General features: G+C 39.5%; 1 protein-coding gene across 1 annotated transcript; it reads left to right on the forward strand.

Annotated features, from left to right (window-relative positions):
- The first annotated feature begins 5,105 nt into the window (after nucleotides 1-5,105).
- Nucleotides 5,106-15,085, forward strand: pip4k2ca (phosphatidylinositol-5-phosphate 4-kinase, type II, gamma a). Its single transcript, XM_063884984.1, has 10 exons — nucleotides 5,106-5,549; nucleotides 6,313-6,410; nucleotides 6,601-6,697; nucleotides 6,922-7,071; nucleotides 9,830-9,976; nucleotides 10,977-11,015; nucleotides 11,123-11,236; nucleotides 11,740-12,004; nucleotides 12,726-12,829; nucleotides 13,191-15,085. Exons 1-10 carry the CDS (start codon nucleotides 5,391-5,393, stop codon nucleotides 13,269-13,271), a joined length of 1,254 nt encoding a protein of 417 aa, XP_063741054.1. The 5' UTR covers nucleotides 5,106-5,390; the 3' UTR covers nucleotides 13,272-15,085.
- Nucleotides 15,086-15,579: the final 494 nt, after the last annotated feature.

The raw sequence follows: 15,579 nt of genomic DNA on the forward strand, positions 1-15,579 counted from the left end.
GATTAACAAAAAGCTCATGGGAGGCTGATGGGAATCTCAGTCGTTTTGTAGTTTTTAAAAAAAAGGTTTTTTACACTTCACTTGATCCCCGGCTAACCGCTCTATGGTTTACGCTGCATGATATTTCCCTGAGTAAATGTCATTTGTCACATTTGACTGCTAGAATTATACTCAGTCCACTGTTTAACCCTGGCAACTTTAAGCCACGGTTTTAGCAGATCTTTAAATAGCTAACCCCGCAAACTTGATGCCAACCTTGCACCAGAGCAGGGCTAGCATACCCAGCGCTAGTTCGAGTTAGCCCACTTTGGAATGTGCCAGAATTGTGTCAGAGTGACATTTTTAGGATTGGACAAATCAACATCTTGACCCATTGATTTGTCATCAAATGTAGTACAATTCATCCTGAGGGGGATAACAAAGTCACCAAATTGCAATCAAAGAGTTATCCAGATATTTCAATCAAAACCACACATTTAGTCTAATGATATAGCACTATGGAGGAAAAGTATTGTGATCACTGTTGAATTTGTAGAAATGTATCCCACAGTTTCTGAAAATTGTTCAGTTTTCACAGAATTTGTGGGCCGACTGGCTGTCATTGCCATCCATAGAGCCATAGAGCACTATTGCTAATTAAGACAAACACCAAATAAATAATCTTGATGAAACTAACACAACAAAAGAGTAATGAACTGTCCAGGCCTAGGAGAAGCAGACCTTGTTTGGAATACCAGTAACCCAAATACTTCCTTTCCATTATTCCAAGCGGGTAAATACAGAGCAGAATCTAGAACGAATTGTAAATATTTATAAGCAATAGCACAATCAAATGTTTTGTCAGTATGGCGACAATAGTGATAAATATGATGAAGGCAGACAACACTAAATCAGTTGTCTTAACAAATAGGAAGACTTTGTCACCTGAAGCCCTTGGAAAGCTTACTGTGTATTTCAGTTTGAGGGTTTATGCTCGCATCCCCTATGCAGTGAAACTGAAATTACACATTAGAGCACATTAGAGTCATGCTGGTTTTCTGCCATTACTACGCACATAAATGATGATTTTCTCTTGCTCTGCATCACAGGGACCAGATACATGCCTGTTTCCAAGGTAACAGCATAGAATATCCCATTTGTCCATGCGTGATATGAAATGAAGGCCTTGCAGAAAATGAAAGAGGAAGCATGATCCTTTGTAGAATCACACCACCACACGTCCTACTTCTCTATGTAGGGTGCTCTGCTATTCTTGGAGATTCTTTTCTGTGTATTGAGCATGATATGCAAGCACAATACATCCACCATTCTGTATATCTTCCTTAAAAATGACAAGTACGATGTGAGTAAAGCCACAGGAAAATGTCTAATCTAAAAGTAAACATTGGGAAAAGGTGTTTGCAAGCAGATAGATTGGAGTGCTTTCATTCTTTAGGTCTAAGATTAAAAATGATGTCTAGAAGGTAAAGCCGATAAAAAGAAAAACTGATAATCAATCCAAAAATATTTCTATAACACACTTATTTGTTCTCAAGAACCGAATAAATTGCTTGTCGACATGAAATACATTTTGGGTTGTTCCCTATATTTTACTTTACTATTATTTTTTTCATGTATTGGAGACAGCACCCTTGAAGAGCATCATTAAGATGTAAATGTGTCAGATTTAGCCAAAGGGAAAAATAGAGCTCTTGTATGAAGATGTATGTTGGAAACCGTGCTGCGTTCAAAGCATATTGGAAAGATGAACCTTCTACTCCCAATGAACGCTGACCGGCCTTACATTTGGAAAACAAGATAACTTAGTACTGCCATACTGTACATTCAAATAGAAAACTAGATTATAGAAAAAGAAAAACAGTAAGTTACCATTCCCTGGAAACTATCGCCTCCAGTGGTTTTACTCTTCACCTTGCTGCAGTGATGTTAGAGTGCAATCTGCAGAATTGTGACATAACTGTTGCATGAGGTTACAGGTGCAACAAAGCACACTTCTGACCACACCCGACTATGACACAGACATGAAACACTGCTTTACCTGTGGTTGAATTAACCTCTTAGTTGCTCATTACAAAACCAGCCTATTGTGAAATGTAAAGTCAAAGAAAATAAGTTGAGAAAATTGCAAATCATAAGCTAACCGGTATACAAGTGTATGGTGACTTGTATTAACCAGTTTTGGACAGTCACTAAAGTAAGTTCATTTGCTATATTCTTATAGGACGGAACAATTGTAATTATCTGAGAATTTGGACCACCTAAAAATGTCAAATGATCATTTGTATTTCCTTTTTCTCCCATTATTTTTCATTTTATTACTGATTGTTTGTACTTTTACTATACTGTATGCATTGCACTTGTGGTTTAAACAAATATTTTATAATGTATATATTGTGTCCCATTGTCAATTTATCATCAATGTTTAACTTAATAACATTTAACAACAACAACACCGACAACAACAACAACAACAACAATAATAATAATAATAATAATAATAATAATAATAATAATAATAATAATAATAATAATAATAATAATAATAATAATAATAATGATGATGATATCGGTCTCTCATGGCTTTATGGAAGTGGAATACCACATTGCAAGAATTCAATTCCCCATTCAAAACAAAACAGCTTCATATTAAACTGTGTGCAGCTCTGTTCTGGTTCTGTCATATCTACAGGTACCTCAAATCATGATGTTATCCTTCGTTTTTAGGATCTTACTGCCCTCTAGAGGTTAAAATATATATTTTGGGCATCAATGATGAAAGTTGAATCATGATGCATCTGCTTACATGTTAGCAGTAAGTTAGTAGGATACTGAACACACATAACACTCATGTAGGGTTCAACCAACAAAGCAGTGTGTCTTTATCTATCACTATCCTTTTTTATTGAAAACCCTGAATTGTCCTGGGCAGGTGGAAGACATACAGTGGGGCAAAAAAGTATTTAGTCAGCCACCAATTGTGCAAGTTCTCCCATTTAAAAAGATGAGAGAGGCCTGTAATTTTTATCATAGGTATACCTCAACTATGAGAGACAGAATGAGAAAAACAATCCAGAAAATCACATTGTAGGATTTTTAATGAATGAATTGTAAATTCCTCGGTAAAATAAGTATTTGGTCACCTACAAACAAGCAAGATTTCTGGCTCTCACAGACCTGTAACTTCTTCTTTAAGAGGCTCCTCTGTCCTCCACTCGTTACCTGTATTAATGGCACCTTTTTGAACCCGTTATCAGTATAAAAGACACCTGTCCACAACCTCAAACAGTCATACTCCAAACTCCACTATGGCCAAGACCAAAGAGCTGTCAAAGGAGACCAGAGACAAAATTGTAGACCTGCACCAGGCTGGGAAAACTGAATCTGCAATAGGTAAGCAGCTTGGTGTGAAGAAATCAACTGTGGGAGCAATTATTAGAAAATGGAAGACATACAAGACCACTGCTAATCTCCCTCGATCTGGGGCTCCACGCAAGATCTCACCTCGTGGGGTCAAAATGATCACAAGAACGGTGAGCAAAAATCCCAGAACCACACGGGGGGACCTAGTGAATGACCTGCAGAGAGCTGGGACCAAAGTAACAGAGGCTACCATCAGTAACACACTATGCCGCCAGGGACTTAAATCCTGCAGTTCCAGACGTGTCCCCCTGCTTAAGCCAGTACATGTCCAGGCCCATCTGAAGTTTGCTAGAGGGCATTTGGATGATCCAGAAGAGGATTGGGAGATGTCATATGGTCAGATGAAACCAAAATAGAACTTTTCGGTAAAAACTCAACTCGTCGTGTTTGGAGGAGAAAGAATGCAGAGTTGCATCCAAAGAACACCATACCTACTGTGAAGCATGGGGGTGGAAACATCATTCTTTGGGGCTGTGTTTCTGCAAAGGGACCAGGACGACTGATCCGTGTAAAGGAAAGAATGAATGGGGCCATGTATCGTGAGATTTTGAGTGAAAACCTCCTTCCATCAGCAAGGGCACTGAAGATGAAGCGCGGCTGGGTCTTTCAGCATGACAATGATCCCAAACACACCACCAGGGCAACGAAGGAGTGGCTTCGTAAGAAGCATTTCAAGGTCCTGGAGTGGCCTAGCCAGTCTCCAGATCTCAACCCCATAGGAAATCTTTGGAGGGAGTTGAAAGTCCGTGTTGCCCAGCGACAGCCCCAAAACATCACTGCTTTAGAGGAGATCTGCATGGAGGAATGGGCCAAAATACCAGCAACAGTGTGTGAAAACCTTGTGAAGACTTACAGAAAACGTTTGACCTCTGTCATTGCCAACAAAGGGTATATAACAAAGTATTGAGATGAACTTTTGTTATTGACCAAATACTTATTTTCCACAATAATTTGAAAATAAATTCTTTAAAAATCAGACAATGTGATTTTCTGGATTTTCTTTTCTTATTTTGTCTCTCATAGTTGAGGTATACCTATGATGAAAATCACAGGCCTCTCTCATCTTTTTAAATGGGAGAACTTGCACAATTGGTGGCTGACTAAATACTTTTTTGCCCCACTGTATGAATGAAGCATCTGAAGAAAAAACTTACTGTTTAATAATACTTGAATAACATATAATATATGTGACCTTTATTTATCTATTAATACTTTATTAATACAAACTATAAATCAATCAACACATTATGGTGTATTACTAATACACTATCCTGCAGTATATGAAGTAGCTATATTAACAAGCTGGAGTGTACAATGTACTGCAAGTGTACAAATCACTCCAAAACTAGTCTAATTGTAATCAAATGATATAGGCTGATTTACTGAATCTAAAATTAGCCACTCTGGATAATGAACTACAGTTTTCCAATATTACATATGTAGCCTACTTCGACTTGTAATGGAGTATGTTTTTTGTAGTTTCACTCATTTTATTTGATTAAAGCTCAGACAGAATTTAGGTGCGAAGTACTGAGGGCACAGAATTAGAGAAGTGATAAATCTGACTGACCTCTCTTACTTGAAAGCACCACGCAACTTCGCCAGACCCGCCCTACTTCGGGTCACATGACCCACTTATATTGATTCTAGTGGTCGTTGCCACCTGTCAATCACAAACTCACCACGTGGTTGATAATAACATGGGTGGGCTCGAGAGGGCGGTGGTGGACTGTCAGCAGCAGCAATGATTTGGGAAATAATATAGTCAAGCATTAATGAAGTTAAGTAATGATTCATCACGCCAGGTTTTGAAAAATAGGGTCAGTGTAAAAGAACCGGAGCTTGACAAGTGACCTTTGGTTGTTTTTTGGCCGGGGACGAGTGACAGAGAGCCGGAGAGGAGACGTTTGCTAGAGCTGTTAGCTCTTTTAGCTTCCAGGAAGACGGACGACGAGAGCCAGTCTGCGGTCATGGCTGCCCTCGGTAACTCCGGAGCTATTTCCAGTCCCATGGTGGTCTTGGCTCCGAAGACTAAAACGAAAAAGAAACATTTCGTTCAGCAGAAGGTGAAGGTGTTTCGAGCCAGCGACCCCGTCCTGAGCGTCTTCATGTGGGGCGTCAATCACTCGGTGAGTCGGTGGAAGCTAATGCTAACCTATCTCTGCCATGTAAACGTAGCTTAGCTTAGTTAGCTAACTTAACCAACATCTGTCAGATTTCTTAGACCCTAGAGGATAATCTGTGGTAAAAATACTGATGCTTTGACTAATTATTGACAGGTGGTTCATTAAGATCTAGTGACCGACCTATAAACAGCTTACCAGAGGTGGGAAAAGTACTCAGATCTTGTACTTAAGTAAAAGTTGAAGTAACATACTGTGTGGAATTCTAAGTACTCACTATGCAAATCTTTCAGAATAATGTATTTAATGTTTTAATTCTAATTGTTGACGCAGTGGAGTGTTTATAAAAGCTGGTAAAGGAGCAGTTTACTCCAGGTCTGGTTTTAAAAAGTCTGATTTAAGTGTCGATTATATTTCACATTATCAATCCAAATCTGCAAAGTAACTAAAATTATAAAATAAATCTAGGGGATTAAAAGGGCACGTTTTACCTCTGAATTGTTGTTGAGTATAAGTACAAAGAAGCCATGCTGAAAGATTTGGATCTGTTATTGAATTGGAGAAGGAAAAAGAATGTAGTATAACAAGTCAGCGCAGTAATGGATATCCAGGTACTACAACAAGTGTAACGTTACCCTCTCAGGTATGTGAATGCTGATGGGTTTTGTAGCCTAACATTTAGTGTCATGAAGCCCAGTCAATGCAGCATTATAAATCAAGTGCAAAAATAAACAATTGCTAATATTGTTGTTACCTTCTTTTTTTTCAGATCAATGATCTCAACCAGGTGCCTATTCCTGTTATGTTGTTGCCCGATGACTTTAAAGCAAACACTAAGATCAAAGTCAACAACCACCTCTTTAACAAGTAAGAAATGAGCAACTAATGAGGTAGAATTGGTTTAAATGTGAAGACTTACCCCGGAAATAAAATGTACCTTACAATGTCTATACCTGCAGAAGATCCTGATCTCTGTGCTGTTGACTTTAACGTATATTTTTGTTGATGTTTGTTCCGCCAGCTCCTTCTCACTTTCTTACGTCTTCTCCTTTTGCAGAGAAAATCTTCCAGGACATTTCAAATTCAAGGAATACTGTCCTCAGGTCTTCCGAAATCTAAGGGAGCGGTTTGGTATCGAGGATCTGGATTATCAGGTATGTGAAGCATTTTTCGGCATGCATCTGATTTCACTTGTTTGTCCTACAGTTGTAAATTCAAAAGGGATGTATCTAGCAACTGTTCTTTATTTAATATCCTTTATTATGTTTCTACCACCTTGTCTCAATGTTTTAGGTTTTATTTAAAGTGCTTTGTTTGTCAAAAATGTTCTACAGTATACAAACAAAACTTAAAGGCTGATTTCTGTGTGCTTGTGTAGGTTTCGTTGACCCGCAGCCCCCCGATGAGGAGTGTAGACGATCAGGGAGAGGGTCTGCTCCTCAATTCCTACGACCGGACGCTGGTCATCAAGCAGATCTCCAGCGAGGATGTCGCAGACATGCACAACATCCTGTCTGAGTACCACCAGGTAAGGTCTTGTTCGTTAAAAGCAAACTTGTCTCTGAGTTCTACGTTTTTCTTCTTTTAAACTAATCTGATTGAAAGACCAAAACCCAACATTGTGCTAAAGCGCCTCTCAATACTTCCTGACTGGTGGGGTCTTTGTTATTGGACGAGGACAGCAGGGAATACTTCTGAAGCACAGAGAGATTGAATTTGGAGATAAAGTCAATGCTGAAGATGTAATCCGAGATGCCAGAAGAATAGCACAATAACTTGTGCCTTTTAGAGAGCAAATAAGCTCTGTATTACCAATGCAGGATAAGAACCAAATATATAAGTTTAAAACTAAAATAACTCCAAGCTATAATAATAAAAATGTGAATCCTGAATTCTGTGTGGAAAAGAGATAATGTCACGGTGACTTACTGAGAACTTACTGTAAAACATGTAAGTGTGACAAATTCATAATTTAATGTAAGTCCACAGCAATGTTTAACATTCATTTGATTATCCAAACAATCTGGTTTTGGTACAACACGCAAAAGGTGGTAAAGATCACGTAATAACAGCGTTACGGTGAACTGTACACCGGATTCTGCAAGAAGCAACTGTCAGCTACTCACTTCTTTAAATGCCCGTCAATATCTGAGACAAGTCCCTCTACAGCTTCAGGCTTTTACAGGAAACCCTCAAATAGCACTCTGCTAGCTTTTTCGAGTCGGGCGGAGTAATGTCTCCAAATGCTGAATAGTCTCTTAAATTGTTTATGTTTATGTACTGGAGATTGTGTTGTTATTGATAATTGAAAAGAAACGTCTGTCAAAGAGCTGGGTGATTTCAGTTGCTTCTGTATCTTGAATCTGAATCCTTTCTTTGCTCTGCCCCTCACTCATTCATTAAAGGTTATTCCTGTCAGTTTCCAGACTTGATAACATCACCCGCAGATCGAGATCACTTACATCATGTCTGCTTTACTGAACTGTGTGCTAGGCTTCACACACTGTGTCCTACTTACAGAATATTCTCTTTAACCTTTGTTTGGACCTTTTTTGAGGCACGAAAAAAGAGCTCCTAAAATTAGCGCTTCCTGGGGGAATTTTTTATTTTTCTGCCTCATGGTGAGAGACGTCGACCCAAATGTGCTGCAGTGAGTAGGCAGACTGCTACACATTCAAACTGAGAAGGGAAAACATCTGTCCTGCTGAATTATCCTTGATCAAGACCCTAAATTTAAACCTCCCTTAGGGGAAACTGAATGACTACGCAGGCAAAACAAAACCCTCCTCATGAAGGTTAGAGCGCAGCACAGGGAACAGTTATATGGTTGTTGATTTACCAAAGATATGCAAATGTTCATATCAACACATCTTTGTTCATGTAAATAGTAGAGTACATTTGTAGCAGAGATACGAGGAAGGTGACACACTTTCACCTCTATTTTGTTTGTTTCTGTAAGCTCTGGTATCAGGGCCGAGTCGTGAGGGGACTTCAGAACTCGGTCTCGGAGTAAACTTTTCGCTGCTTTGAGTTTTATAGGAATGCGAGGCCTGTGGTTACGCAGCCTACATAGAACTGGGAGGAAGATGAGGAAAAATGGCAGCTCTGTTTCCAGAGTGTTTTTTTTTTATGCACTTCAATGAACTCATTGTTATCAGAGGCGTTTCCCTCTTTCATCATGACAGTTTGTTTATTGTGTCAGTTTTCCAGCCAACATTTAGTTTTTAGGGAACTTGTTTTGCATGCTAAATAAGTGTACATTAAAATGATGAATTATTTGTTTGTGATAGTTCAAATACAGATCGATAAGTTGATCGAATGAGAAGTTACCTGGCAGATAAATGGATATACTCCATCACTGCAGCCCTGTTGCTGGCTGTCGCATGTGAGATTGTAGACTGCCATGTGGCTCCTGATTTATGTAGTCTGAAACGGCTTCCTCCATCAGCTGAATTTCACTACCAAGCATATTCAGCTATCCCTCAACAAGTAGGAGTTGCTGGTTTCAAAAACACGATACCTGATCCCATCCTGAGTTACTGTATCTGGGGGTTGAACCCGGTCCCTGAGGTGCTGGGTGATTTAAAGCAAACACTAAGGGGTTAGAAATTAAAAGAAAATATCAATGACCAAAACAAACCAGTGTTTATTCTTTAACGTGTGTTTCATGAGACACTTAATGGGGTCAGTCTGAAGAAAGTCTATTTTAACTGACTGAGCGCGGCTCAAAGTCTAACCTGGATACACTCAGTAATTGCTTTGCTTTTAAAGTGACCTTTTAAATATGGAAAAATGTTACACCATTTGCACTTTTTTTTTAAAGACTCTTGTTGCAGCTGCAAATCTGGCATGTTTTTTTTTTACAATATTTGTATTTCAATTTATAATTAAACCACATTAATGCAGTCTTGTACATTCATGTTACACTAAACAACACAGGTAAAGGAAATCATAAAAAGGCTAAATGTTTAAATACAATTACACTTCATCTGTACAACAAATGGTAATGTAGTACAAAGTGAAGTATCTTAACTGTTAAAGAGTGAAAATATAACACGTTTATAAAAAATATAAAGTCTACACGCTCTGAAACGGCAGCGGTACCGCAGACAGTTGTCTAATTGATGGCCAGTTATATCAAAATGTTTAACCTGATCAATAAATAATTTACATAGCCTTTAATACTGGATGTGAATCTCTCTTCTACTATTCTTGTGTTTTTAAATTTGAGGCATGTTCCACTTTCTGCACCAGCCCTGCTAATCCCCATTGTTTCCTCTCTGCAGCACATAGTGAAGTGCCACGGCAGCACGCTGCTGCCTCAGTTCCTCGGGATGTACCGGGTGAGCGTGGACAGCGAGGAGACGTACCTGATCGTCATGCGGAACATGTTCAGCCACAGACTGCTGGTGCACAGGAAGTACGACCTGAAGGTGAGCAGGAACTACTCATCACTACTCAAAGAAATGAGGAAGTTACACATGACAGTGAATAAATACATTATTCTCTAAAAGGCTCTGAGATTCACAGGTAGTTAGCAGGGTTTCCGTTAGAAAAAAAATCTGCCGGTCAAAGTGACCGGCCGAGGTTTCACCTTCCGGACATTTTGATAACACCACGGTCAAATATTCCATCGTTCCTAATTAGGCTAGTGTAGAAACATTTGAAGTAGACTAGTAGCTTACAAAATGACAATTTGACACACAAAAATAATTTAACACATTTATTGGCCTTACTTTCAAATAATTACGTGAACACTTATTGCGCAAACGACCCCGTGCGTTATTTGCACGAGGTGCGCGAGTTAATTTTAAGAGACGTATCTGATGAACCAATCATCCTTCCATATATATCAAACAAATAAAAAATAAATACAAATATTTCTATTTAGTTTAATAAACTAATCCCCCTTACCCACATACAATTAAGACTTTTAACAGCCCAACAATAGGCTACACGTAAGTTATATCAACGGTCTTGACGTGCACCTGATATGGTGCGGTTTAAGTAACATTTTAAATTAATAGGCATGAGGCCATCAAATTATTCATAGGCCTACACTGCCTCGTAGCCTATAATTACACTACTTTTTACGGTTTTTGGCAGTGTTGAGATTGGCAGCTGCCGACATGAAATCGAAAGTTTGTAATGTCTCTCCACAACTTGCGATGCGCATAAGGCTACTGTGTTACTACATTAGACTTAGCCTAAATGGTAGTATTATTCTGAAAATCAAATTGAGTTAGATAGAGGGATTATTAGTCAATTTCAAACGGACACTTTGACCGGTGAGATTTCATTTTCTCGGACATTTATTTTTTTTCCCGGCCAATGTCCGGTAATTACCGGACAACGGAATGTCTGGTAGTTAGTCAACTCAGGCCTTTTGCCTTCAGCACAGAAGTGGCTTCATACTACTCCTTGTTTTTTCAGGGCTCTCTGGTGGCTCGTGAAGCAAGTGACAAAGAAAGGGTAAAAGAGAAATCTGGCTTATTCTCCATTTTTATGTCCTAATGTGGCCAGCTGTCTCCTCCTTACGTCCCTTTATGTCCGGCTAAAGGTGTGTTTTAATCCTAAAGGGAAAAGAGCTTCCCACCTTCAAGGACATGGACTTCAGGAACAACATGCAGAAGGTGTATGTGACCGACGAGCAGAAGGAGAAGTTCATGGAGAAACTCAATAGAGATGTGGAGGTGGGTGATTAATCTCTGCTGTTGCACGGCTCAACCACACAGAGGCACCCTCAGCACAGCAGGGACACACCGCTGCTGGGATGCCATTTTAGCAGCAAGAGGCCAGCACATGGAATTAATTTACTACTGGAAGAGCTTCTTTAAGAACACACAACAGAAACGTAGATGACTCAATCAATAAAAGATTGTTGCGCATGTCGCTTTTGAAGCAAAATGAATCAGTTTCAGCTTCTCCAATGTTTATATTTCAGGATAAGAACAAGAAATCTAAAGTGTCAGTCGCAGGGCAATGGGAACTTGTCTTTGCATGTCTGGATTGGCTTTAGTAGCAGAGAAGGGCCATTCCTTGTAGACTGGACAAAATTGCATCATTAGAGACCGTTGGTCTCGCAAAAAGAGCCTTTGAAGGCATCCCCCTGGACTCAGGAAGCTTGTTGGGGCCTTTGTACCGATATAATCACTAACTGAGTGTTCTCTGTTCTTAACAAACCCCCCTTTTCCAGTTCCTGGTGCGGCTGAAGATCATGGACTACAGCCTGCTGCTTGGGATCCACGATGTGGGTCGAGCTGAGCGTGATGAAGAGGAGGGCGAGGAGGTTTCCAACGAGGAAGAACCAGACGCAGAGAACGGCCTGGCTGCGGGGGCCCCGGTGGGGTCCTATGGCACCTCTCCAGAGGGAATCGCTGGGTACATGTCCTGCTGCAAACCTCTGGGGCCCGGGGAGTTCGACCCCTACGTGGACGTGTATGCCATCGGGAACTGCCCAGGTGAGCACTCGGCTCAGGCCCCAGAATGAGATTGTAATGTTTGGGAATATTTACTTTTTCTCTGCTGGGATGCACTGACCAGACTTTTCCTCTTTCCTAAATCAATATTTGTGTTCTTCTCAGAGTATCTTCTGAGTACCAAGTGCTTTATTTTTCCCATATTTTAAATCCGTACAGCACATCCTAGCTTCATTTTCATTCTGATGAGGGTGACATGCTCTAGGGTTAAACATACGAGTCACAGAATGTGTTTGAAACTATTTGATAATCATTGTTTGGAGAACTTTCTGTGTCTAGCTCCTTAATTGTGATAATTTGCTGCTTTTCTCTGTTTGTATGTCTCTTTAAATGGAAAATGTTGGATGTTTCGGCCCGTTAACAGCAGTAGATGTCACAGTCAGCTCTGGAAAACTAGATTGTTCTCCAAAACATTCAAATACTGTAGGGACATGAAGTTTAAATGATGGATGAAGAAAACACTCAGCAAATAAATCCAGTCCAAACACAGAATCTGTTCTTCTGAGGTTCTCTGTACATCTCCATGTTGTCATTTTAGCTCCACTTTCATCATCCTGATCATCTGGAAAATACTAACGATATAGCTTTATAGGCTTTGATATTCATCTCTTAGCAGGGAGCTTTAATCTGGATGAGTGTTTTATGCCACAGTCGATACAGCCTTGATATAAAAACCCTGATTGTTCTCTGCCTTTTATCCCAGGAGCCCCTCAGAGGGAGGTGTACTTCATGGGCCTGATCGACGTCCTCACTCAGTACGACACCAAGAAGAAAGCCGCTCATGCAGCAAAAACTGTCAAGCACGGGGTGAGTGGCACGGGGGGAGTAGGAAGAGAGGTTCAAGGTTCAAAGGTTTAACAGTCAAATGCACAGTAGCTACAGCATAGTTATGTTAAGAAGAAACGGAGTATGAATAAAATAAAAGTGATTCAGGGGAAGTGAAATGTATATGACACATAAAATACAATATTAAATGTTGTAGGGAAAGTTGGAAGTGTCGTGGTAGATGTAGGAGTCTATATACATGTTGAAATGTAGAATTAAATACTGCAGCGTGGAATAAATACACTCTGGAGGAGGAAGAGAGCTGCTGTCGGGTTATTCACAGATGATGTTGACGACTTTTCTCTTTCTCTCTCTGTCTCCGTCCTCCCTCTCTTTGCTGCAGGCCGGTGCTGAAATCTCCACAGTCCACCCCGAGCAGTACGCCAAAAGATTTCGCGACTTCATCTCCAACATCTTTGCGTAACACTCGGCTCCGACTGGCTGCCATTCTATTTTACCCTCTGACAAAAAGAAATAGTATGCACACACGGATCGTTGCTTAAAGGATCCGAGGCGGGGACTACTTCCGTTTGTAGCAACATAATGTACTACTTCTGACGCATATATTTATTTTTAAGATTTAAGATGCAGTTCTTATAGATATTAAGCACTCTTCAACGGATAGGTCTGGAGCATTAGGGTACACGGAAAGAAACTGCTGTTGATCAGTGTTAGACCACGTCAGTGCGAGATCAAATATTTAGTTTTCTTTTTTGTCACTTTGCTCTTGGAACCCAGGCATCTCGTAAACTTAAAGGACGGGTTTGACATGTTAAGATCATAGCCTATTTACTAATTTTGCCAAAAGTTGGATGAACAGATTGAAATCACTCTCATGATTAAGGTTCCTTGTGGAGTTGTTCACCTCTAATAGCAGTCAAAGAGTCATTTCTGTAAGATTTGGTCACAATTTTGACAAATCTGCACCCAGTACACAGTGCCAATGCTAACCCACTACTCTACTTAAAAAGACTGCTAGAAAGGGAAAATGGATTTTAACAATACTGGATTTAATATACATAAAAAACTTGGCAAATATTTAGTGATGAGAAAAACTCCACAAGGGACCTTTTTTAATGTGAAGCTGTTCAAGGACAAGGAGATACTTAGCTTAGCTTAGCATAAAGACTGGAAAAGGAGGGAAAGGCTAGCCTGGCTCTGTAGAAAGGTAACAAAGTCCTCCTGCCAGTGCGTGAAGAAGACAATTTATGTGCACACTGTCATTTTGTTCAAACAAATGAGAGAGAACGCATTTATAAGTGACGTTTTCCAGGAGCTGTTAGTCAGGTTTTGTTTTCTTAAAACCGAGCCAAGCTAGCTGTTTCCTGTCTTTATGCTAAGCTAAGCGAACCTGCTGTTTGCTTTAGCCTTTTATTGGTTTTTGTATCCTCATAACCAACTCTCGGTTAAAAAAAAGAAAAGCAAACAGTTCATTATAAGTGAAACTGTTCCTTTGGTCCTAGAATAATAATTTAATGGAGATCGGTGTTAAAACAATAATGGTAGTCTATATTCTACAGGTTGAAGCGTAATATTATTTATCTATTGATGCGGGCCATTTGAATGTTTAGAGTGCCAAATGTGTGGGATCAAAGCTTTGTCCTAATAGGATGTGCACCTTGCATACAATGAAATTAACTCTGTGGTGACAGAGCGGAAACTCAATTAAAATGGATCATGTATGATTGTCCTCAAGATACTACATTTAAAAGAAAAAATGTACAGAACAGCATTGTAATGGAAATGTGTGGTATTTATCAGAGAGCACATTAATGAATTTGACTTGTAAACATGTTGGACAGCAGCTCTTAGCTACAGGAGCCTGTGGGGGGGAGGGGACTGGATTTTAGGATCAGCCTTTTTTAATAAAATACTTTCATGTGTCGACATCAAAACACTTCCTGTAAATGAGCCCCTTATTCTGTACGGACTCCTTTTTGAACGTGGTGTTATGGCGAATGTGAATCTTTGTGATGGATTTAGACGGACATAGCAATAGGAACTACTGTCTGTAACATGTAGAGATAACTAGAGTACTGTGTAAACACTGATGACCCTAACACTACATTTCAGTAGCTTCTGCAGTTAGCCTGAGCATGGTGGTATGATGGATTATTTCTGAATCACTGGCCAGGCCGTGCAGCAGCTCTCTCGTCGGACGCCTCATCTCCTCGATGATTGCACATGTTGTATTTTTGAAAATTCAGCTTTTTGGACCAAAATATATTTTACAAGGAATTTCTGAAATGTTTTGACTCATTTCCTCTCATTTCTCACTCTTCCCCTTTAAGCCCAGATGGCAAATGTTTGAGGTTTTATCTGAAATTTCTCTACAACAAGAGGTTGTGCTTAGAATGAGTGAACCGCAGTGTTGGGAAAGAGCTCGTTTAAAGTCGTATCACTGAATTTTATTATTATCAGTTAAAGCTATTGTAATGAAATAAGTCACTAATCAAAACGTTCATTACCAACCTAGCTCCGATCCTTTTTCAGCTTCTATTGAAAAGTGAAGTGTGACAGTAGTGAGTGTTGAGTGCACTGTCTGCTTTAATTGTCTGTATTTGATGTGATTGATTATGTATCAGGATTTTTCAGCTTTAAATCTTCAGTCTAAAACGTTTTTCTGAAAAAAAGAAAGGTAACCAAATTAAAATAATGATTATTACATTTTTAACAATCTAACTATAATATGTTTCCTATTGAGTTTTTAAAAAGTCCCTTCCCAACACTGT

This window comes from Eleginops maclovinus, chromosome 1 (assembly GCF_036324505.1).
Source record: "Eleginops maclovinus isolate JMC-PN-2008 ecotype Puerto Natales chromosome 1, JC_Emac_rtc_rv5, whole genome shotgun sequence".
NCBI lineage: Eukaryota > Metazoa > Chordata > Actinopteri > Perciformes > Eleginopidae > Eleginops > Eleginops maclovinus.